The sequence below is a fragment of the Choloepus didactylus genome, chromosome 13, assembly GCF_015220235.1.
Source record: "Choloepus didactylus isolate mChoDid1 chromosome 13, mChoDid1.pri, whole genome shotgun sequence".
NCBI lineage: Eukaryota > Metazoa > Chordata > Mammalia > Pilosa > Megalonychidae > Choloepus > Choloepus didactylus.
This window is the reverse complement of record NC_051319.1, coordinates 98,515,486-98,539,747: the sequence shown is the minus strand read 5'-3', so window position 1 is coordinate 98,539,747 and position 24,262 is coordinate 98,515,486. Positions and strand designations below refer to the sequence as shown.

Here is a 24,262-nt window from a genome sequence, read left to right as displayed (position 1 = left end):
TACCACTTGTAAGCAATCCTGTGAAGATATTTTGGAAATAAAGTGTTTGTCAGTCAATCTAATAACTACATGCATCCAGAGGTTATAAAAATTTATAGCCATAATGTTTCACACCCATTTATTACTTTCTTGAATCATGTATGTCCTGAACATTAGATTATTGAGAAATTTATAAATCAAAACTAAGAAATAAAAATAAAAGGGGATAAACATTTAAATAGTATTTACTTTAACTCTGATAGGTACTGGAATATATTCAGTGATAATAGCATGCATTTCAGCTGACTTAGCTAGAAATGTTCTATATCATAGATTTCCTTGAACATAATAAAGTGATTTTTTTTACTCGCCAATTCTTCAGCCACCTTCAACATTCTCAAACATCAAAAAACAAGTGATGCTTGATAGTCATGAGATTAGAAATTTGACATTTTCCTCAGGAAATTAGTGAGGATCTATGTTACAAGTATTTCATCATAATATGTTTGGGCAAAGTATTATTTGAAATATGTGAGATAAAGGTGCCAAGTACATCCCTCATATTATATAGGATAAAGTGGCAACATTTAACATTTTGTTAAAATCACTTATACCTGGGTTCTGATTACATAGGTATATTCACTTTGTGAATTCATTGAACTGTACACCTATGATTTGTAAACTTTTCTCTATATAAGTTATACTCAAATTTTACATTTAAAAATATATTTAAAATACATTTAAAAATAATAAAAGGTATAAAAACAGCATTGTAAGTAGAAATCAAAATTTTAAACGGTCTCATTATTCTGTGCTCCAAAATGTCATTGTATTTGTTTTTTCAGTGTTAATTTACATTAATTTTTCCATTTGAACAGTTTTTATTGGTATAAGCAGTGTACAACTAGTATAACCTGTTTTCGGGATATGGAAATGAAATGTCTGGAAAATGAAATATGGGAAAATTAATTCAGAATTAATCTCTTAATTTAACCTAAATTCTTTTATATTAACCAACTTAATTTTGTGGTACAAAAGTCAAAGTTTGACAGTACACTCTTGAAGAATTTGAGAATATGAGTTTTACTTTTTGATCTATAGCCTTTTAGTTTTGATCCCAAAACTGTATTTATCTTTGAGATAATGGAATCTATAGGAGTTTTTATGTTAATTTATAGCTTTAAAATGTCTACTGTTTTCAAATATCTTTTCTCAGAAATGCAAGCTACATTAATCAACTCTTTAAGATTGATAGATCCAAGATTTTCAAACCATTAATCTGTCCCCCTAAACTCCCTGGTTTTAAGCAAGTCAGTTTTTGTGCTATCATTTGTCTTTCTAAACTCTGTCAAACTGAGTTAAGAAAATACCTTCCCCACTACCACATTTAAGATCTGTTAACACTTAAGACCTGTTACAGTGAAAACCTAACCATTGTGGAAGGTTTTATGACTTTGTTTTTGCTTTTAACTTTTTATTTAAAACTAATTTCAGACTAATAGGACAGTTGCAAAAATAATTCAAAACCAATAAGAGAACGCCAGAACTTTCCTTATCCAGATACCCAAAATACCAACTTTTAACATTTTGCCACATTGTCTGTTTTCTAAACCTGTGAGCATAGGTTACATACTTCATGCTCCTTGAACACCTAATACTTCCTAGTTTATTTCCTAAGAACAGGGATATTCATTTATGTAATTTCATTAAGTACAGTTATTAAGTTCAGGAAATTTAACATTGAAAGAAGGTATACAGTCTATATTCCTTTTTGTTTGTTTGTTTGTTTTTCTCCAGTTGTCTCAATAATGACCTCTTTGGCATTTTCTCCATTACAAGATCCACTCCAGGATCATGTATTGCATTTAATTGTCCATTGTCTCTGTAGTAGCTCTCTCTTATTTTTTTTTTTTGAGGAAGCATGTATATACAACATTAAATTTCCCATCTCAGCCATTCCCAAGCATACAATTCAGTGGGTTTAATCACATTCACAATGTTGTACCCTCACCACCATCCATTACCAATACTTTTCTATCACCCTTAACAGAAACCCTGTACCGATTATGCAATAACTCCCCATTCTCCTCCCATACTCACCCCACCCACGTGTGGCAACCTGTACTCTACTTTCTGTCTGTATAGATTTGTATATTCTAGTTATTTCATGTAATATAATATAAATTATATTCATATAAATCATACAATATCTGTCCTTTTGTGTCTGACTTACTTCACTCAGTGCGATGTCTTCAAGGTTCATCCATACTGTAGCATGTATCAGAACATCATTACTTTTTACAGCTGAATAATATTCCTCTGTATGGGTAGACCACATTCTATTATCCATTCATCTATCAATGGATACTTGGGTTGATTCCCTTTTTTCAGTTGTGAATAATGTTGCTATGAGCATTGGTGTACAAATCTGTTTGAGTCCCTGCTTTTAGTTCTTTGGAATATGTATCTAGAAGTGAGATTGCTGGGTTATATGGCAGTTCCATGTTTACCTTTTTGAGGAACCACCAAACTGTTAAATAATAGCCATACCATTTAACATTTCCACTAACAATGTACTAAGGTTCCTATTTCTCTGCATCCTTGTGAGCCCCCCTACTATTTCCAATTTAAAAATAATAGCCATTCTAATGTGTGTGAAGTGGTATCTCATGGCTTTGGTTTGCTTTTCCCTGAGGACCTGTGAAGTTGAGCATCTTTTCATGTGCTTGTTGGTCATTTGTATATCTTCTTTGGAGAAATATCTACATGAGTCCTTTGCCAGTTTTTTCATTGGGTTATATTTTTGTTGTTTAGTTGTAAGAGTTCTTTATATATTCCGGATGCTAAACCTTTATCAGAAATATAGTTTCCAAATGTTTTCTCCCATTCTGTAGGTGGTTTTTTCACTTTCTTAATAATGTCCTTTGTTGCACAATAGTCCTTAATTTTGATTAAGTTCAGTTTATCTAATTTTTTCTTTTGCTGCTCATATTTTTTGTGTAAGGTTATGTTGTTTTAATCCTTTAAGTACTTTCATGAAATTTGGTGAGTCTAGCAGGGGTAGAAATGTATTTTGTTATAAGGTATATTTTCATTTTGGAAAACACATGGCACTTCTGAGTTATATTTGTTTAGTGCTTATCTAGAGAACTAAGTAATAAAACCCTGACCAGTTTATGTAGTGAATTCTTACAGGTCCTATACCTTCTAACTCAAAAACCTATCCCAGTTTCCTATTTTAGCCTTATCCCCAGCCATGTCTCTCTACATATTCCATATGCTTCCATTCTGGGTAGCTTTCCCTGAACATTACAGCATCCTTGTCAGTGGCATTGCCGGGCCTGGAATGCCCTTCCCCTGTTTTTCTGTTAACATCCATCTCAAATGACACAGCTCCCTCTCTCTGACTCTTTAATCAGAATCTCTATTCCTTTTGCCTAATGCATAACTGTCACAGCAATAGGCAGGTTACATTATCATTATTCACTGAAGTGGCTGTTTTGCATTTAAGGCTGCGAGTTCTTTGAGGTCAGGGCCATGTCCTATTTATCCATACTGCTTAACAAGATCAGGCATACAGAAATTTGTTGAATAGAGTTGAGGTGTTTGGACGAGCTGGGCTTATAGATTCCGGTTTATTTAAGGGAAGACATTTTCTTGAAAGTTTGCTGATTTAAAGTTTTATGCTGTCAATTCCTTAATGTTCCTGGCTTATTGATTACCTTGTCTTCTCTCTTTAGCTGCAACATACTTGTCAATAATATGCCAAACTTTTTACTTTTCATCATTGGGTTAAAGTTTTGATTAGGAACAAGAAATCATTGGCTAAAAGAAAGTTTATAAATTGCCTAAAGATTTACTTTGTTAGGGTTTTCTTTTATTAGAGATGAATCAATAAATACCTTAATATTGCTATTTATCTTGTGGTGATAAAAAAGTAAAGAATTAAATATGGAAATATCTACTAAATTGCCAGTTGGCAGGGAATTCTGAGAGAAAATAAGAGATTGATATGGTAGTAGCTGATTTTTAGGTCATATTACATACTGCCTTAGTTTCATAATAGTTTGGGCATTGGGTGACAATTACATACAGTAAGAGGCTTCCTTTAAAACAAGTAGGATTAAATAAAGCATTACTGTATCCTTGAAGAACGTTTTTTAAAAATGCATTAAATTGACCTCTCACCATCCAAATTATTTGTTTTTGAGACACTTACCAGGAAATGAGGAATGTAGCAACATTTTTCAGTTTCAAAAGCTGGTAGATGAAACCACAGTTGATTTTTTTTTTTTTTTTTTTTTTTGACAATGTTTGAAAGATTGTTTTCTTTCTCATTTGACATGCAGCAAGGACATATGGGCGAAGGAGAGGTAATATTATAATTTCTAACTTTTGAATGTATCAGTTGTATTTGGAGAGGACACCAGCTTGCTCAATTTCTAACCCTTGTCTGGAATGGGGGGAAGGGGAATAAAACCTGGCTTTAATCTATACATAGTTGATGTGTTATAGTTAACATTTTAGGCATTATGATTTAAGGAAGTTAAGGAGCTCAAGAGAAGTTATCAGAATGAGAGAATTGGGATTTCAGTCAAAATGATTTCCCTATATTTTATTATAAATTCAACTTCTTTATGTCTGCAGATTTGCTTCTCTTTTTTCCTTTTGGAAAGGCATTTCTTAGAAGAAAAAAATTCAGAATCTTTAAAAACAAAAATACAGTCAAACTAGTCCCAAGATAACATTACCTTGGAAACTCAATTATACTTGAATACCTTATTTCTGCTAAGCATAATACATTTGGCTTAAAATGAGATGAACTAAATAAATGATTAATCCTATACATTTCAAACATTGGGGGAAAATGCTAGAAAGTTTAGAGAATTTTAAAGAATCATTTCCTAGAGGTGCCCAAGATAACCTGACTTAGTTTGCCTCCTGTAATAGTTTTGCTTTTTTACAAGGAAGTGAGTTAAACACCCAAATACCTCAGGTTTAAAACGTAAGTGGTGTTTGAAGATTATTCAGGAAATAACCTCCAATATAGTCACTTTTTGTCTTCATTATGTAACTCTGAGATGTTTATTATAGGATACAATCATAACAAATCCACTGTGTTATTTGTGTTTAGTAAGGAAAGTTTAAAGAAAGACAAGTGTGACAACCAAAGGACATTGGAATGTCTCAATAAAGGAAGAGCACTGGAGACATATTTCTAGAAAAGTCCATTAACAAATTCCTTATGTAGTACATAGAAGTAAACTGGCCGTCTGAAAAATGCTGCAACAGTGCTTGAGAGATTCTCCAGTTATTTGTAGCTCTGTGTTTTGTTTATGATTTAAAAGTTCTACTTTTGCTGTCAGGTAAATACGGGATGAGTATTCCCCATGTTGGCATCTCTGGTCTTCTCTGTTTATATATTCTGAATGGTAAGGTTTTCAAAGACCAAATTTAATGGCTAGTTTTTAGAATTAGATAGTACCTCAGCAAGCTGATAACTACTCAGCTGAAAGAAAGCATATCTTTAGCATGCCTAAAAACCTTAAATTCTATATGCCCAGATAACAAAGTTAGCTAGCAGCATTCAGTGGCTTTTGATCACATCCTGTTAGTTGAGATTAATTAAGATGAGCTCTCACTTTAAAAACTGACTTGTTCACTTTACATACATTCTTAGAGGAAATTGCACAGACTATATTATTTGATGTTTTAAAGAAATTTAACTGACCTAAATTTGTCATTTGATAGCTGTATTTAATATTTAGTGCAATGTCTGGGTTACCAGTGGCCATGTGGCCTGCCAGCCAGTGCAGCCTGCTGCCAGCTGCTTTCAAAAGCAAGCTCTCTCCTACTGGACTTCCATTTCACCTTGCTCAAGTTTCTGAATTCCAGTGAGATTTTTGAGCAGCTCTCTATTTAACCATGTGGTTTCTCTCTAACTCAGTTGGGACTTTAAGGTGATGGGAATTCAACAGCATATCTAAGTGATCCTACTTTTTATTTAGTGAGAAAAATAAAAGCAGCAGTTTTATGAATGTACATTTTCCTTGTTTCTTGTGCATGATAATCAGTGTCAAAGAACATTTTCTGTTAGCTTTTTCCCCCCTGCTTTCTATTCCAGGTCAATCTTCACTGTTTCCAATGGAAGATGGATTTTTGGATGATGGCCGTGGGGATCAACCTCTTCATAGTGGTCTGGGTTCTCCTCACTGCTTCACTCACCAGAATGGAGAAAGAGTGGAACGATATTCTCGCAAGGTGTTTGTGGGTGGATTGCCTCCTGACATTGATGAAGGTATGATGAAGAAAGAACTGTTTATAGCACATTGCCCAGCCTATGGCACACATTAGGTAACTCATAGAAAGTGGTTGTGGCTATTATAGAAACAGTCTTATCTGGCCCTAGGTGTTCAGTCTTGATGCATTTTTTCCCTCCTCTTATCTTCCTATCATAGCCTATAAGATTACTTCATAGAAGGAAGGGGAACCAGCTGAAATAAGGGATTGGACTAAATGAATTCAATTTGTGTATTTTCCTGTTTCTTTCCTACCTTTTATGAGTGCCCCATAAAATGTATAGTTAATTGTTTAAAAATTTAAAATCCTAGATTAAGCATGAACTTCTGAAAAATATAACCTATAGTTTTACCGTAAGACAGGGTTATATTGCAAGTATTTTTTCATTTGTTAAATATTTACATGCTTTCCAAAGGCTTGCAGTGTTCTTAGGCTTGCTTGCAATGGGAAACAAGATACAAGGTCCCTGATCACAAAAACTTTACATTCTAGTGGGGGAAGGCAAATAAAAAACAATGCCAACATGCAGGAAAGTATCAGAGGATAAGTGTTCAGGTGATGTGATAGACCTGGGTAAGTCTTCTTAGATGGGTGGTTAAGGAAAGCCTCTTTGAGGAAGTGGTATTTGAGCTGAGAAGATTGTGATGGAGCCAGCCATGCAAAGATTGCTCTTAAGGAGATTCAGGTGACCCTAATAAAAATCAAAGTAGCAGACTTCAGAGCAACTATATATAATCCTTCATTGCTTTTTTCCCTAATTTATTTTGTCTTAGTTTCCAGAATGGAAATGGAAATTAATTCTTGTTATGGAGAATAGAAGGGTTTTTTTCTAAGTTTATGTAAGGTCTAATAATGCAGAATGGTTTAGTACTTCCCGTTTAGACTGAGATCAAGCTTATTTGAACCACCTTCCTTTTTCTTTAGATGATCAGTCTCTGGTAGGTTGAGACAAAAGTGGTTTAAAAAAGGCAAAGATTATTAATCAGTTGTCCTGATATCATATAATAAATTATACATATATTTACATTTAATATAAAATCCAAACTTTAATAAATATTTGATTCATTTTTTTTTAAAGGCCAAAGATTCAAATAAATAGGGGTTTTGGCCACCATAAAATATCTTGCTGAAATTTCAGGCTAGACTGACTCAAACTCCATCCTTCCCTCAGAGAGCATGGCTTATGCGCAGTGTTGGTCCGGGCTGTTCTTCTGGGTCACAATATTGTCCACTCTAGTAAGCCTGTGGGTGTGGCCTTCTCCTTTCTTTGTCTTGAATCCTCTTTTTATTTACTATTGTGGATTCTAGGTTTTTTGACCCTTTAAGATCAGATCTTCTGCACTTCTGAGCCCTAGGTGGTCTTTGATGAGTAAATTGTGTGTTTATACACAAAAAGCAGAAAGAAAACTGAATTTTATCTTACCTTGTCTGAGATACACTTCTCTGGCCTAGATAGTCTATCTTTTTTAGAAAATTGCTTGAGCATTCTTAAATGATATAAAGGACGGTTCCTAAAATTCTCAAAGGAAGAGGCAATTTTGACCAGTTTGGCAAAGGAGGTAGTTTAAACTGAGCAAAATTAATGATGTGATAGTCATCTTGCTTTTTCCTTAAGACCAGGTATGTTAAGTCTGCTGCAATTTAAATATGCAGGACTTCCTACTCTAATGTGAAATATGCATTCTTGTATTCTACAGAATCATGCACTAAAAATTACATGATTTATGGGGAAAAAGAGGGTTAGAGGCAGATCAATTGAAACTTAATGAATTCTGAACCCAAAATGATAATTGGTACCTTAGAGATAATTTAGACAATCCAGGCAGCAGCCCAGCATGGTTGGAGGCTGCCTCAAGGAGTATTGAAAGTGCACAAAGCTTGCATGCATGAAGACAAGACAGGGGGCAGTGGACTTCTAAGCTCCTGAGGGAGTGCAAACAGCCAGGAAATGAGAGCCCTGCAAGGCTGGGCATACACCACTTTGGCAAGGGATCCTTGGTTGCTCTGCTCATTTTTAATTTTCTTAAAATAGAGCTGAGGAGGCTTCCATCTGTGTATCAAGCTGGGGGCTTTTTCCTTTCCTGACAAAGGTCATACTTCTACTCCCTCTGTGCTAACTCACCTTGCTTTGGAAAAATCATTTATGAACCAGGACAACTTCCATGTTTTAATGATGTCATTCCCCCTATTTACCAACCTCACACAAGCTGAAAGGTTCTGGAGAAACAGATACTGTAGCAGAACAGACTGTTCTGATTTTGTTTCACGATCTGGGGGAGATGAAAAGAGTTGTACCAGAATGAAATTAGAACATATTCCCCATGTCTCTTTTCTGTCCTTCTGCCCTGCACTACTCCCAAATCTGGAGTACACGTGCTTACTTATACCTACTCTTCTTAGAATCTCTTGGAAATTTATTTTCTTATAGTTTACTCATTGGTCGTCTAAATATATAATGTAGCATAATTAGTATCATTTAAATTAATAGTAAAATATGATCAAGACTTCCCTTCCAATCATTCCTTTCCTTCCCGTTTCATCTTACCTTCCTTTCTGTTCTCCATCAGGTTCAGAGATATTTGTGTCCAAGGAAGTGGGTTGGCAAGGGGGGAAGGGGTGTCAGGTGGAAGGAGTGTGTGTATTTATGTATGCATAGAGGCCCACTCAGACACCTCAGCTGTTACATGCACAGTGTACATGCACAGTGTCCAAGAAATTAGGGCAGTAAAGATCTGAACTCAGAGGTAGGAGGAGGAGAAGACTACCAGGGTAATTGAAAGATTGGTTACATTGAGCAAGTAAGTAACTATATTGAGGATAATGGAAGCCACGCTTCTCTCAGTGGAAAGGGAATTTACAAACATAGAAAGGGAGAAAGCTAGAAAGAACCCTGAAATGTATCTGTATTAACTTTTTGTTCACACACACACACACAAATATAGGAATAATTGTAAATATATGTGTGTGTACACAAATATTCATGTATTTCCTAACTTTGTCCACTGAGATGACTTAGAAATAATGAACCTCCACTAGCAATGAGGGTATGAAGCACCCAAATCTTAGTTTTTCAATGTCTTCTGCCACTACAAGGAGCCAGGACTTCTTGGAAAAAATGTCTGCTTTTAGGGCTGTAGTAAGGGAAAACAAAATGAAACTGCCTTATCTTCTTGGGCCAGAAAATAAGAAAGTACTTAAAGATTGATGGGACAAGTCATAAGGACATAGAAGCCAGCTTGAAGGTGTTCCCACTCGCCAAATCAGGGACAATTTGAGGGACAGTCTGAGCATCAAAATAAATAAGGAGAGTCATATTATAATCTTTTAAATAAAATAGTTCCATACTGAAATAAATAAGTAAGTGAATGAGTAAATAGATGCAGGAGAAGGGAAAGCTCTTCCTTGCTGTAAATGTAGTAAATGTAAAAGGAATGATGAAAATAGACAATCACCTTTGTAGCTATAGTTGGTATAGGCAGGAGTCTTCAGTGAATGCCACGGCTGATAAGGAACAGGATATTAGTGTATAAAAGAATGTCTCCCCATAAAATACTAACCAAATACAAAGCAAAAACTGATTTCTTTATGGTGGGGAAACAGTGGTATCCCTGCTAGGAATGCACAGTGTGAATCTGGTGATGAGGAAACAACAGACCTGCGTTGAGGGTCATCATACAGAATGAATAGCCTGTACCCTTTAAGACTGTCAAGGACATAAAAGACAGGAAATAATGAGGAACTGTTCCATATCAATAAAGACTGATGTCCTTGGGCATGACAACTAAATGCAACATGTGTTCTGGATAGGATTCTGGATCAGAAAAGAAAAAGACATTGTTGGGATGGTTTGAAATTTGAATGGAGTCTGTACACTGGATGATAGTATTGTATCAATGTTGATTTCCTTATTGGGAGGGTTATATGGCATTATAGGGGAGTGGTTTTGCTTTGAGCAGATACAAACAGTTTTATTTTGGGGTAATGGGGTGTCATATCAGAGAAAGATAGATAGATTGAGTCATATATACACCCAGAGAGGGAGGAAGGGGAAGAGAAGTAAAGAAGAGGTAAAGGAGCAATGTGAGAAATGGTAGTGGTTGGAATCTAGATGAAGGGGATTCAGGAGTTCTTTGTGCTGTCTTGCAAATGGCAGGTTTGAAACAATTTTTTTTAAACTACTTCTAAAAAAAATGAGCCCCAAAATATTTTAGCCTACTCTTTTGCTTTGTTCATTAGATGAAATCACAGCTAGTTTTCGTCGCTTCGGCCCTTTGATTGTGGATTGGCCTCATAAAGCAGAGAGCAAATCCTATTTTCCTCCTAAAGGTAATTTTCATGTTTCAATATACATGTACTCCTATCTTTATAAAAAGCATTGTTTAATGTTTAGCCTCTTCATAGATGTTTGCCTTCATTGTGAAACTTTCCATTGTTAAACTTAATTTTTCCAAAAGGCCTCTTTAAAATTTCTACCTAATATACTTTCAATTCAAATTTAATTTTACTCTAAAAGATGTTTCAATATACCATGTATTTGCTGATATTATCAATTTCTTCATATGAATATTGTTTTTATTTTTTGTTTTCATTTTTCCTACTCCTTTTTCCATCCTGACTTTCAGTGTATGCTTCCTTTCCCTGGAAGAATTGCAGATGAATAGGAAAGCATATAAATAAGCCTTTTAAATTTTTTTCCTTTTTTTCTCAGGCTATGCATTCCTGTTATTTCAAGATGAAAGCTCTGTTCAGGCTCTCATTGACGCATGCATAGAAGAAGATGGAAAACTTTACCTGTGTGTATCAAGTCCCACTATCAAGGATAAGCCAGTAAGTACAGTCTAGCTTGGAAATAGCTTCTTGTTTTTGCCTCCATTCAGCTCCTTTGTTTGCAAAACCCACAAACATCTTGATGTGTTCGGTATACTCAATTGACAACATCACCAAGTAGACCCTAAATAAAAACTTACTAAGTTTTGTTGTCATTGTTAAGCTTTTACCATTGACATTCCGCTTATTTATACACTCCATTTTGATATTGAGTTTTTGACTAGTTAAAATATTGGTAGATTTTTACTATGGAAAGACTTCACTTGATAATGCATTTGGTAAGTAGGTGAATTTCCTCTGACGAATAGAACTCAAATCCAAATATATGTATGCCATTCTATTTCCTTCCTCTCTCTGACCAAGATTTTACTCAGTATTATCCTTAACTTTTTGTGTATGGTACTCTCTCAAAGGAGAATGAAATATGTATATACATGTATAGGTACAGTACATACTGTTTTTTTCTTTTTGGAAAAGTTTAACGTAAAATTTAGTCTTCAGCAAGAGTAGCAACTGACCTGTTTTGACGAATCTGGCAAATCAACAATTTACTGTCACTCAGCCAGCACTTAGCGGTGGGATATAGCATAGAATGGAGTCTCAGTGGACCTAACTCAAGCCATAATTCTTGGAGCTCATCTTGGTGTCTTGGGGTTTTCTAGGTCAGGAACATTCTTTCCAGAGTTCCTGTGGCCTGAACTCTTTCCACCTCCCTTGTTTATGTTCCCTACCAGTTTGAATTTGGGATCTCTAGCCTAGGACTCTCCTGGTGTGCCTACTGGGAATACCCCATACCAACCCATAGACTTTTGGTATGGCTATTTGTAACAGTGAATAGATAGAAATAATTTGAAATGAGGTACATGATTCTTGATTGACTGAACTGATGGACAGATTGAAGTGTGTTTAATAAACAAGTTAACTTCTGTAAATATCTAAATATCAATATTTCTACTTTGAAGTGCTTTTTGAAATATGCAACAGCTTTATTAGTACGGGGAGTAGTTTGTATTTCCTGGGCATAAGCCGATTGGGCACACAACTCTAGTTTTCCTAGCACTGTAGACGAATTAGCAGAGGATACCATGCTAAATTTAAATTATAAGGATGTTAGGGAACATTTGGGTAGAGTAGAGGCACAATTAGCTGAAAAATAGCTAATTAACTAAGTACATGATGATTGAGTGATTTGACTTATGATAGGCAATTCAATTGGACTTTCCACCCTGATTCAGTTTGCTTCTTCAAATAAAAGGGCTGGAATACACTTTTTTTTTTTTTTTTTTTTGGTCTTTTCTAGTTTTACAACTTTATTTATTTGTAATAATATTGATTATTACTCTTAGAAGTAAAATATTTTGCTATAATTTTAAACTTATTTTTCCCTATAAATTGTCTATATTGAGAATGATACATTTTGGTCTGCACACTCCCTAGGTACAGATTCGGCCTTGGAATCTCAGTGACAGTGACTTTGTGATGGATGGTTCACAGCCACTTGATCCACGAAAAACTATATTTGTTGGTGGTGTTCCTCGACCATTACGAGCTGGTATGATTAAACAAACAAACCCCACCGAAAACCTCCTTATCCTTTAACATAAGAAATAGAAAAAATTGTCAAGATAAATTCTCCATAAGCATTTGGGTTAATGCCTAAGAGTGAGTTCTAGAATCAAAGTATCTGGGTTTGAATTTTTGTGCTCTGCTCCCAGTTAATAGTTGAATGAGCTTGAGCAAATTCCTTAATTTCTCTAATTCTCCATTTCCTTGCCTGTCAAATGAGGTAATGAGTGTATCTACTTCATAGAGTTGTTCTGTGGATTAAATGTGATAGCCAATACAAAGTGCTGAGTGTACTGTGTTATAATGCTGGATCATGATCGCTCTCATCATTGTTGGGGAAAAAATCCCTTCAAGAATAAGAAGATTGTTTATTGAGGCTTCAGGTTTTGTTTTTCATGTCTTCTTTGCTCAACAGCGATTCACTGAGTTTTGAAATATAATAAGGTTCTCAGGAGTACATCATGTTTTTTTAGAATAAGACTTAGAAGAAATTATAGCCCCAACTTTAAGTAATTTGAGATTTAATAGTATAAGGGAGGCAAAAAGCATAAAATGAATAAGAATACCATTTAAAAATTGTAGAATTTCATGGAAAAGAAGATGCACTCATTATTTCAAGTTTTTGTAAGAAAAACTGTTGGGTAGTTAGACTGTGGGAAACGGTAACAGGGTTGATGGAGATAAGCCGGGAAGACCCCCAAACAGAATCTACCAGTCAGTTTTCTTTGTGGTAATTGAATTGACTCATTTGTGTAAAAGAATACAATGTTACTATTCAAATAATTATTTATATTAAACAATACATTGTTAACTGGTAAGTATATGGCAGCAACATGCTATAGAGCTGACAAAACCGTGTCTAGGCCCAGCACTATCACTTAGCAATTTGACCTTGGACAGATTGAACATCCTTTCTAGAGGTGCCAAAGTTTCCTTAGGATTTTATTACCTACTTGATAGGTTTTTTGTGAAGATTAAAAGAGACATATGTAACTCTAAACCTACAATTTCTATAATTTAAAAAAATGAGATTAAAAAAACATATGTAAAACACCTAACAGAGCTCCTGCTCATAGTTAAAAGATTAACACAATGGTCACTGGACTGTGGTGATAAATTTGATTTTAATATTCATTTTAGCATTATTATAATGAAGTGAGCTCAGAGTACAAATGAACTGCTTTTGATGAAATCTTTATTGAGCCAGATGAATTTTTCTAATTTCAAATACCCTCTTTGCTCCTTTTTTATTTAGTGGAGCTTGCGATGATAATGGATCGGCTGTATGGAGGAGTGTGCTACGCTGGGATTGATACTGACCCTGAGCTAAAATACCCAAAAGGAGCTGGGCGAGTTGCATTCTCTAATCAACAGAGTTACATAGCTGCTATCAGTGCCCGCTTTGTTCAGCTGCAGCATGGAGAGATAGATAAACGGGTAAGTCCTAGACTACATTCTGGAAAGTTCTAGAAATGTTCCTCTAAATGTATCATTACCAAGACTGGAATGGGTAAGTTTTATATGACAATAAATTGGCAGCTGAGCATTATGCATGAATAGCCAAGTGTTTGCTCTGTGATTCACACATCTAAGAATTTCCTTTGAATTTCCTCTCTCTCTCAGTCTGAGTAGCCTAATGAGAACACTAGAATCAGTTTACTTAAGGGTCAATTTAATCTTTCTGAAGCTATCGTCTCATCCATCCTTCCATTCATTCATTCATTCATTCATTCATTCAGTAAATATTTACCAAAGTCCTTTGTACCATATTATATTGGGGATACATACATGAATGCCCTTGAGATTTCTTGATCTTTTTTTTTTTTTTTTAAATCATCCTAAATACTTCAGCAAGCCCTGTTTTCCAATGTACTATGTAACAAGATTGAATAAATTCATTTCCAGGACTCTCTCAGAAATCTTTCATTGTAACAGATTAAATAAAAGAGATAATAATCTTTTCATTGATGGTCTTTTCTACCACCCAAAATTAGGTGGTAATTAGTTTGCATCATTTTCAGTACCTCTTAATTTCTCTTTATTGGATTTATCCTCTGAATCACAAGGCCAGAGAAAACCTCAAAGACATCCCTTTTCTCTGTTTTCCATGGTATTGCATTTGAAACTCTATTCCATTATGTTTCTTATTTCTTTGTATTCACAGATTTATTTCTTCTCTTTGTGTTCCATGCACTTAACAAATGTTTTAGTGCCTATGGCAGACTAGACGCTGCTGTAGCTTTTAGAGGTTAAGAGACTGAACAAGAAGTCCCTGTCCTCATGAATTTAGGTGTTAGTAGACAGAACTGAATCTTATACTAGTGCTACTTGAAGTGTGGTGTGTGGACCAGTCTGCAAACTGCTTGTTACTAGTTTGTGGTGAGACAAGGAATTTATACCAGAATATGACCCAACTACATTACTAAGCACAATGTTTAGTTAGGCTGAATTTTTTTCATAGAGAGACCTTGAAGAACGAAGCAATGTGTTGATTTATATTCTGGTGTAAGCTCCTTATTTCATGGCTGATTGGTACTTTCATTAGCACTGACTGTGATATCCAACACTATGAGGCCTTGTGCTAAAAATATTCTTTATTGATTGATTTCATTCTTTTGTTCTTAATTCAAGGTGTGGAAACTATCAAGTCAATAATGGTTTACACGTAACGCTAATGTTTCACATCATGTATATTCTACTTCAGTGGTAGTAAAAAGTTTAAGATAATAGTGGTCATCCTGTTATCCTCTGAATGTACTAAAGAGAAAGGTATTTTACTATATTAGTAGCATGTGGGCGTGGGGTGCAGGATTCCTTGCAGTATACTTTAAGAGGCCACCTTGTTTTTTATTCACACTAAAAAAAATCCAGATATGAGCAAATAGTTCCTTCTGCCTCACTGCTTCATCCCAACATGTTTCAAGAGTTGTGAGATCAGTCATTAGAAATCCAGACATAGTTAGTGTTTCTTACAATCGAATCCTTTAATCAGTGTTCTGGCCACTCTGCAGATGTTATGGAGTGGCCAAGGGGCCAGAGCCTAATGGTCTAGTTATTCCCTCTCTTCCTTGGCTTCCATGTCTCTCCTCTCTTTTTATTCATGGCTAACCTTTGTCAGGACTCCTTGTCAGTACTAGCTGGCACTGGTGATAGTGATAGTGGTAGAGGGAGTTTCAACCATGAGTCTCTCCAAGACTAAAAATAACCAACTCTTTTCTAGGTCGAGCGATTTAATAGCCAGGTTATTTTTAATGCTTGGGTGGCTCAAGTGACAGGTTGGCCTACTGTACATTGGAACAGGCCCAGTTGTATAACTTCACCTCTGACTTTGAAACTCAGGAATCCATTCTTAATGACAAAGAACAAAAGCAGGGTTTTCAATTGTGAATATATGGCTGCATCTTGTTTTATCGTAGCCCAAGAAGTGTACACTGTAATAGAAACCATAAGCCAGGCTGTATCACCACCCAGAAGCCCATGACACAGAAGTCAGGCATCTATGCACCTATTAGAACATTGAAGTGTGCTATTTAGTGGAACTGGGAAGCCCTTAGTTGGTTTTATTTAAATTATAATTCCATATATGACAGCAGTCCAGATCCACTAATTGCGATGATGGTTTGTGTCTATGAGAAATCCTCTGTGGCTTTTAACCAACAATGTTCTAGTCTGAACAGGTGGCTTTGCTCTATTATTTCTGGTAGAATCCTTTTTTTTTTTTTTCCCTCTCTCTCTCGGAAAATTTTTTATTAAATAAAACAAAAAAGTAAAATGATGGATATGAAAGTTTTATCAGATTCTTAAAAGGTGTGCTGGCTTAATTTCAGTAAGTGTGAATTATTGACCCCGCTTTTGTGGGCACCTTGGCACAGAGTCGTTTAGACAGCAGATGGAAATGCACCCGGACAGTAAGAGTTGCCTGGCCCAGTCACTGAGAAATGTCAGCTCCCTTCTTTTCTTTTTGATTGCAGGTGGAAGTAAAGCCATATGTCTTGGATGATCAGCTGTGTGATGAATGTCAGGGGGCCCGTTGTGGGGGGAAATTTGCTCCATTTTTCTGTGCTAATGTTACCTGTCTGCAGTATTACTGTGAATATTGCTGGGCTGCTATCCATTCTCGTGCTGGCAGGGAATTCCACAAGCCCCTGGTGAAGGAAGGCGGCGACCGCCCTCGGCATATTTCATTCCGCTGGAACTAAAGGAGAACTACAGTGCTCATTTTCAGGCCTCAGAATAAGTACACTTCTCTGTTAATTCTCACCCTTTCCTCAGCCTCTTCACGCTGGCATGTCCTTTTGTAGCAGTCTGTAACTTAACAATAGTATAATGAAAAGAATGACCTATAATATAGGTGTTTTGTAGATTCTTGTGTCACTGAAAACAATATGTATGAACTCCTTTTCGTATTGCCATCATGCTGCCTGGAAGTTTTATTCTCTTGTTGTGCTGGAGACCAAGAGCATCCAAACTCCCTGCAGCATTTTCTTAGAGGAGAGAGAGAAATATTAAAAGAGAAATGAAACAATAGAGTATTTTGGGTTTTTAATTAAATTATTGTTAATAAGATAACACATAAGAATACTTTTATTAAAACAACCATGCCACAATAACAATAACACTATCAGTCTATCCTGACAGAGTTTTTCCCCAGGGAAGTGCTTTTGCCTTTTCCTTTTCCTTTCTTTTTGTTCCTCTTTTTCTTCCCTCTCTTTTTTCCATCCCCTTTTTATTCTTTTAACAGCAGTGGAGGAAGTTAACAATTATTAACAGGAAAGAGCATGTTAAAGCAAACAAATGTTTGAGCAAGATTGAAGCAGCATTATAATTAAATTTAAGGGTTTTGAGGCTGAATGTTATTTCATTATGCCTCAAAGGTACTACCACGTCAGAAAAAAGAAAAAACAGCAAAGTAGGCAGTAGGCAGAGCTAGGTTTATTTTCTTTTAAGCAATTTTAAAAACTTAGATTGTAAAAATTGGGTAAAGTTAAGACTGAAGGGAGTGCGCTTATCTATTTTTAGACTACTTATCTGGTCACAGCCCCAGGAAACCTACCAAAGGTAGAGTTAAGGTCGACTGGTGGGAAAACTAGCGTTTCCTCTCCTGAAGAACAAATGTATAAATTTTATTTTTGATGTTCTATATAAATTCTATACCCTAATTTACTAATGCTCATCAGGTGTCAGCCTTTGCTCTCCATTTTGACGTTAAATGACAAACAACAGATCTAGAGATACCTCAAGGATATCATTTTTGGTTTTGCAATACAGTACACTTGTAGCCAAAACAGGGAAACAAAACCAATATACAAATTGGCTGCGGATTGGCTTACTTTTAGATTTCAAGTTACTTTGGGTATCCTGTAATTTAGTTGTAACATAGAAAATGATTTAAATAAAAAAAGTTTAAAAAAAGTTAAGTAGTTGCAAAGTGTTTTGCACTGTTGAACTAAGTAACTGTATAAATCTGTGCAAAGGTACGTATGTTTATCTTACTCTTCCTATAAAATAAAATAACATTACAGTTTCAGAACTTAGCATGGGACATAGTCAGTGTTTGAAGTGCCAACTTCATCAAGTAATGCATGCTTTATTATAAGTAAAACTCTAGCTTTGAAAGGCGTTACTATGTGTTGAACAGTATGCTTCAGGGGTAAATTTAAAATAGTCTCTTGAAGCCCTGGCCATAGGAGTAACTTTTATTTTAATTGACATTCTCTTATTAAATGCCCTGTTCATCATTGAAAGGATTATTATCAGTGTGCAAAACATTAAAAAAGAAAAAAAAAGATCCAATGGCAGTCTTGCTAGTTGTGCTATGTAACAGTACCATCTTGGATTCTTTAAAACCAAAGACTTGCCCCAGCACTGCTGTGGAACCACCTGGCTGATGATCCCCTACTGATTGTCTTTAGAAAAAGCAGTCCTTTATTTTTAATACAGGCTTTAATTAACTATACCTGTTAAGTTCCAAAGGTCAAAATGGAGGCATTTGCTGTCTAATAGTCAAACACAGAAAGGGAGCTGCTTTTAAAGAATTCCCTGCAAATATCGAAAGCAGTCATGCTAACGGAGGATGCTCTTGTGTAGCTGGTCAGGGACTTTTGTTTTCTTTTCTCTTGAACTACATAATTCTAATTGGAATGTTCTTTTGCCTCTTTTATTCTTTTAAATGCTTGTAGGTGGCTTGGGGTGTGCTATTGTGCTGTTCCTACTCAGTAAACAGGTGTGATGAGTTAACATTACCAGAAATAACACTGTTTGAGAACTAGCTTTGAATAATAATTTTTCCCTTTGTACATGACCTGCTGAATTTCGGTACAGTGTTTTTGTAGCTAACTTATTTTGTCATGCACATAATGTATATTTGTTATGCACTACTTTTGTATATCTTGTTTTTCCAACAGTGAACATTTTTAGGCACACTTTTCACTGACGGGATATCTCTTTATGCAATACCTCAATTTTTCATATTGCAAAGAGTAGCTTTTTGTACTTTTATTACTGAGAGATCTTCATATACTTCATTTTTTAATATAAATAATTTTAATAAATTTTATTTTCTTATATTCTGCTTTTTATACATTTCAGTGCTCTGCATACATTTTAAATTATGAATGTTGTGCACTGGCAATGCTATTTTAGAGTCTGCAGAGAAGAGAAAGCATGTTGCTTAAACATCCTATCCCAGCACCAGCTATTGGTGTACCTATAATTTAAGAAATAGTCTATGTAAAGTCACAGATTAATGAAAAAAAATTCGCATGAAAATGACAGATAACACTGTAGTTCCTAAAGAAAAAAATAAAAAATAAATGCATAAGCTAGGGTAGAAATTAGAAAAAAAACAAATTGTCTACAGCTTCTTAATAAGTTTTTAAAATTATTCATAATGCAGACATTTTTGGTGAATGTTTAGCCATTTTTAATATTAATAAATTAATGTTAAGTGTTTGATTCAGAGATGTCTGCTCTTTTAAATTATATATAAAGAAAAAAAATAGCCTGCCGTGGGTCAGGTGTGTAATGTTAGTATGCATGACTAATGTAAGAAATTGTTACTCTACTAATATTTACTTGTGATTGTGTGACAGCGTGTTTACAGATTATTTGGTTACACTTCAATTTACAGGGCATAAACAATTATTAGCTATTACTCTGAACTTTGTTGATTACATGTCCTTCAGATTACATGAGATTGTAGTTGGGAGTTACCATGTAACTCAAAACATAATTAACATGTAATTAGTTTACAGATTGTAGGGTATCACTTCAATTTACCAAGCATGTAGCTCCAGCGCACTAGCATGGCAGTGGCCATGTACTTACAATGTAGTTACAGAGTAATTACATGGTTATTTTTGCAATGGAAAATAAAGTGTTTCTGATTATTTTCTATGTCAAGAAACCCTCCCCTGGCCCCTTCTGGTCCCCACGCTTTGGTATAATATATCTACTTCTCCATACACAGACCTCTGCAGAATGCAAAATAAAACTTGCAGTGAATGAATTTAGCATTTTTTGAGAGTGCTGTTGGAAAGACTTGATAATTCACCCCTTTTGTTTTGAAGAGTTGAATCTTCTGTTAAAAGGTGATTTAAAACTTGAATGTGATGAATTGTGGCAAGTTAACTTCAAATTATGTGCAATACTTATTTCAAACTTTTGAAAGATCTTTGCAGTGTAATTCTTTGTTTTTAATTGCAGACATTTAAAAATGTCATTTTCTACTGTTAAGAGTAATCCTCTTTCTTGCTGGTGTTTCTAAAGAAAAGAATCATAAATCAATCTTTCTACTAATGTAAATTTGAGATTATTTTTAAAAATGGAATAAAAGAGGTTTTGGTCATTTGCTTTATTTTATTATCTTATTTTAAAGCTACTGTGATTGATAGCATTGTAAGAATTGGAACAATATTGTATTCAACTGTTTTATTTTTTATATTTTTAAAATTTAAAGTATAATTAGTTTTTATAATTTTCATCAGATTTTTGTTATATTTTTTGGAAGTGAAACTTTTAGCAAGTGGGTGTCTAGTTTTTACTAATCCCTAATTTTTTTTCCAGTGTATTGCTCATATTATCAGAAGGAAAAGTTATTTAAGTATGTCAGTTAATTGTACTACTTGGCTGAATTTCCATATAGTTTTTACTGTGTATGGGGAGGTTGTAGTATTTATTATAGCATTTTAAATAAGGGTAATTCATTTTTTTATTAAAGTCATTTTCACATTAAGTTCCTATTTTTGTATGTTCTACTCTTAAGTTATATAACACAGTTCCTTTTTTAAGAGTTCATTTGTTGAAGTGCTAGTGGAAAATTAATGTTATTAAATAGTTTGCAAATGACTATTTATACCAGTATGCATATAATTTTTAAATATTTGTAATGTGAGATGTTGAATGAATAAAACTTTTAACTCAGATTTCTTTTAATATATTTGTTTATTTTCAACATGAGGAGATTATGCTTTCATGGTCAGGAGTATAATGTTTCAAAAGTATTAGGAATATACTTTTGGACTGAGGCAGTACAAGCTGATAGGATATGTGTTCAGTCATGTAAGTACTAGTGGCAAATGTGCATTGCTTCCCGCAGCCTGTAAATGTTGGGGGGCTGCTGTGCCTGTGGCCCGGCCTCTCAGTTCACATGCTGCCCTGTATGGTTCTTTTTGGTTGTGGCTTTCAGTATGTGAGTGGGGCCTAAGCCCAGGATTTGAGTGTTCAGTCACCTGCTTAATAAGGCCATGTGTTGTATAAAAGTAAGGGAACAAATGTTTATTTAATAATGAAAGGCAGTATCTGGGAGGGTTGGCTTTGGATCTTTGTTGGTGAAGAGCCTCAGTTTCTGGCCACTTCACATGAGGATCTTGGTTAACAAGTCTCTTGAGTTTCAGCCCCTCGATCCTACCTAGGTCCAAACTTTATAGGATAGGATATGGCCTCTGGGATTAGAATCGCTCTAGCATGAGAACTGAAAGTATTATCTTTGATTTGGAGTACTGAGTGCTGTAATGTGTTAATATTTATGTTTTAAATTGCATTTTCAAACTTTTAATTTAAGGATTTATTATGACCTAAAATATAATGCTGCCTCAGCATATCCTGTTTTGTCAAATTTGAATTCTTTTTTTTTAACCATGGGTGTAGTGTTCTCAAGACTAGAAGAAGCAGTTCTTGTGTCCTGAGACACATAGCATATTCAGGGCTTTTGCTGCTAAATTGTCTTTCCCAATATGCACCCATTCCAACTCTGGGGATTCGGGAGGGGAAGGGCTGAAGTGACAGTGATTAGGATCCCCAGGAGTCCCAGATCACGGGCACTTTGTCTGAACAGCTTCCCCTTTCTCTTATATCTAGAAATAGGCAAACCTTATGTTCAGAAATGAACACCAAGCCTCTGAGGAAGCTCCAAGGATGCTGGAGATGTGGGTTGCATTTGGTTTTCACCTCCTCATTACCAGTAGGCATTCTGGGATGGTTTCAGTGATTAAAAATATAAAGACATGAATAGATTTGCTTTTTCATTTTCCTCATTTCAGGATATATTTATGTTAGTCAAGTGATATATCAACTATGTCATATCTTGAAATACCTATGCTAGTGTATAATATGTAGGTGCAGTACTTCAGGTGTTTTAAATCACAGAATTCTGAATCTGAAAAGGGTTGTGAGAGGCTATTGGACATGCATTTCCTTACCTCACCTGAGTCCACCCTACAAGGACTGCACCATTCTTAAAATCAGGTTTTTTTCTAATCTCTTTTGATAATGGGTTTGTGTCCACATCCAGTTCAGAAGTAAAATAATATATTTTTAGGGATTTTTTTTTTTTTATTTTTTTTTTTTTTTTAAGTTTGAGAAATCTTCACTTAAATTCTGATAAAAAAGTCATGGGGAAAGTAAATTCCTGATTTTAAAAACTAAACATTAAGGGTGTCAATGAAGTAAGTTAAAAGCATCTGAGGAAATTTTTTTTTTTTCCTGGATTCCATAATGACAGAATAACAAACATGAAGAATCCTCTAATGTGTACTTCCCAAATTGTGATCTTCGGGGCACAGTTTCCACAAGAAAGGGACAAAAAGAGAAAAAAAAAAAAGTTCTGTCATCAAATAAGCTTAGAAAATGAGGCATCCTGTTTCTTGATGTCAAGATAGTTTTCTTTCTTAAAAGTCAAACTAGGCACATTAGCTTATTAAAGCTTTGAGAAGTTCTATGGTGAAAAAACGTATTTACCTTGTTTAAAGTACTCCCCTTCCCCCATTTTTTTTTGACTACAGTCTCTCTCTTTACAGGTAACATGGGAGCCCATGGAGCACAAACACTGTTCTAACATTTTAGTATGTTTGTTCATCTCAGGAAGCCTTGAGACTCCAGTTTGCTTTTTATAATCCATGCATCCCATTCTTCTGCAGGCTCTTGGGGCTGTCCCATCTTGGTCATAGCCAGAGCTGTTTCCATTGTCCATGCTTAACCTGCCCAGGTTCTAGCCAGTTGCCTGGCTCTAACCCCTGCCCCATTTCCAATCCATCTCTTCCCCCATTCTGTCTTCCCTCTCCTTCCACCCAGAAGAAAGAAAAAGAAGTTACTCTCAGAGTGAACCATTTTCCAAAGCTGCTTTGATTATGCCACTTAGACCAGCCCTTATCTTTCATGAGTGCCACAAATATCACTTCAGATGAGCAAGCAACCTATGCTTTGAATCTGTCATTCCTTGATCTGCTGTCTACCTTTATGATGATTCATTTTGTTTTCCTGTCTTCAAAAATTCTCCTTTGTAAACTTCCCTCAGTCCCATCCACCCACCCCCTCCCCCACTCCCACCATCCCATGCTTTGAGGATAGGAACCACAGGCTTTGAATAAACTCTGAGAATTCTGAGAATGGATGTTTGTGCCCTATTATGAACTCTCCATCTAGCAGCACCAATTCCATCTCTCTTTTTAGAGGACAGCTTGTTTTGGCATACCTTGAGTCTTGTCAGGATATTTTAAGTTCTAATCTTTCTGTGTCAAAGTAAGTGTCATTGTTGGGTGTCTGGAAAAAGTGTTGTATGTGATTCAGTGTGGTGATCAGAGTTGGAAAAGTGCAGTTTATCTCGAGGAAGCTCAAAATGAACAGCGACGTCCAAATCCAGTGTATGAGCAAAACACCAGTGTTTTCTGTTGCATGTAATCTGATTGTCAGTGAAAACCTGTTCATGGGGAGATGGGGGGGTGGAGGGTGGTGAATCAGTGAATACAAATGCCAAAAGCTAAGCTTGAGCTTTCTTTATCCTTTTCATTGGATTTCTGTTTCAGTAAGCTGGGCTTTGATACCATAAAAATGTCAGTGTGATCAAGCAAATGTCACCTTCACTATTTTAAAGAGATTATTTTCAACTCTTCTCCCACCCTTCTCCAACATCAAAAGAAAAGAAAAATAAACATACCCAAGAATGACTCCCCAGAACCCCCTAAAGGCCATAGTGATTTTTTAACTTGTTCTGAAATAAGTTTAGTTACCTGGGAAAAGAACTGGAGAGGGAGGGGATATAAAGCTGTGAAGCTGCCTAAAAGTTTTTAGATGGGAGTCGGTGGAGACCTGTAGC

At 35.4% G+C, this 24,262-nt stretch overlaps 1 protein-coding gene across 6 annotated transcripts in view; it reads left to right on the top strand.

Moving 5' to 3' along the window:
* CPEB4 (cytoplasmic polyadenylation element binding protein 4) overlaps window positions 1-23,509 on the top strand; it is a 64,157-nt gene extending 40,648 nt beyond the window's left edge. For 2 of the 6 annotated variants that reach the window (XM_037800799.1, XM_037800801.1), the window contains 7 exons: window positions 4,329-4,352; window positions 6,104-6,277; window positions 10,516-10,605; window positions 10,988-11,106; window positions 12,544-12,658; window positions 13,928-14,109; window positions 16,644-17,567. In XM_037800799.1, coding sequence (XP_037656727.1) covers window positions 4,329-4,352; window positions 6,104-6,277; window positions 10,516-10,605; window positions 10,988-11,106; window positions 12,544-12,658; window positions 13,928-14,109; window positions 16,644-16,871 — 932 coding nt within the window. In that variant the 3' untranslated portion in view covers window positions 16,872-17,567. Of the gene's footprint in view, window positions 1-4,328; window positions 4,353-6,103; window positions 6,278-10,515; window positions 10,606-10,987; window positions 11,107-12,543; window positions 12,659-13,927; window positions 14,110-16,643; window positions 17,568-22,967 lie in introns of those variants that run through there. The other 4 variants (XM_037800803.1, XM_037800800.1, XM_037800804.1 and 1 more) reach the window with 3 other exon arrangements.
* Window positions 23,510-24,262: the final 753 nt, after the last annotated feature.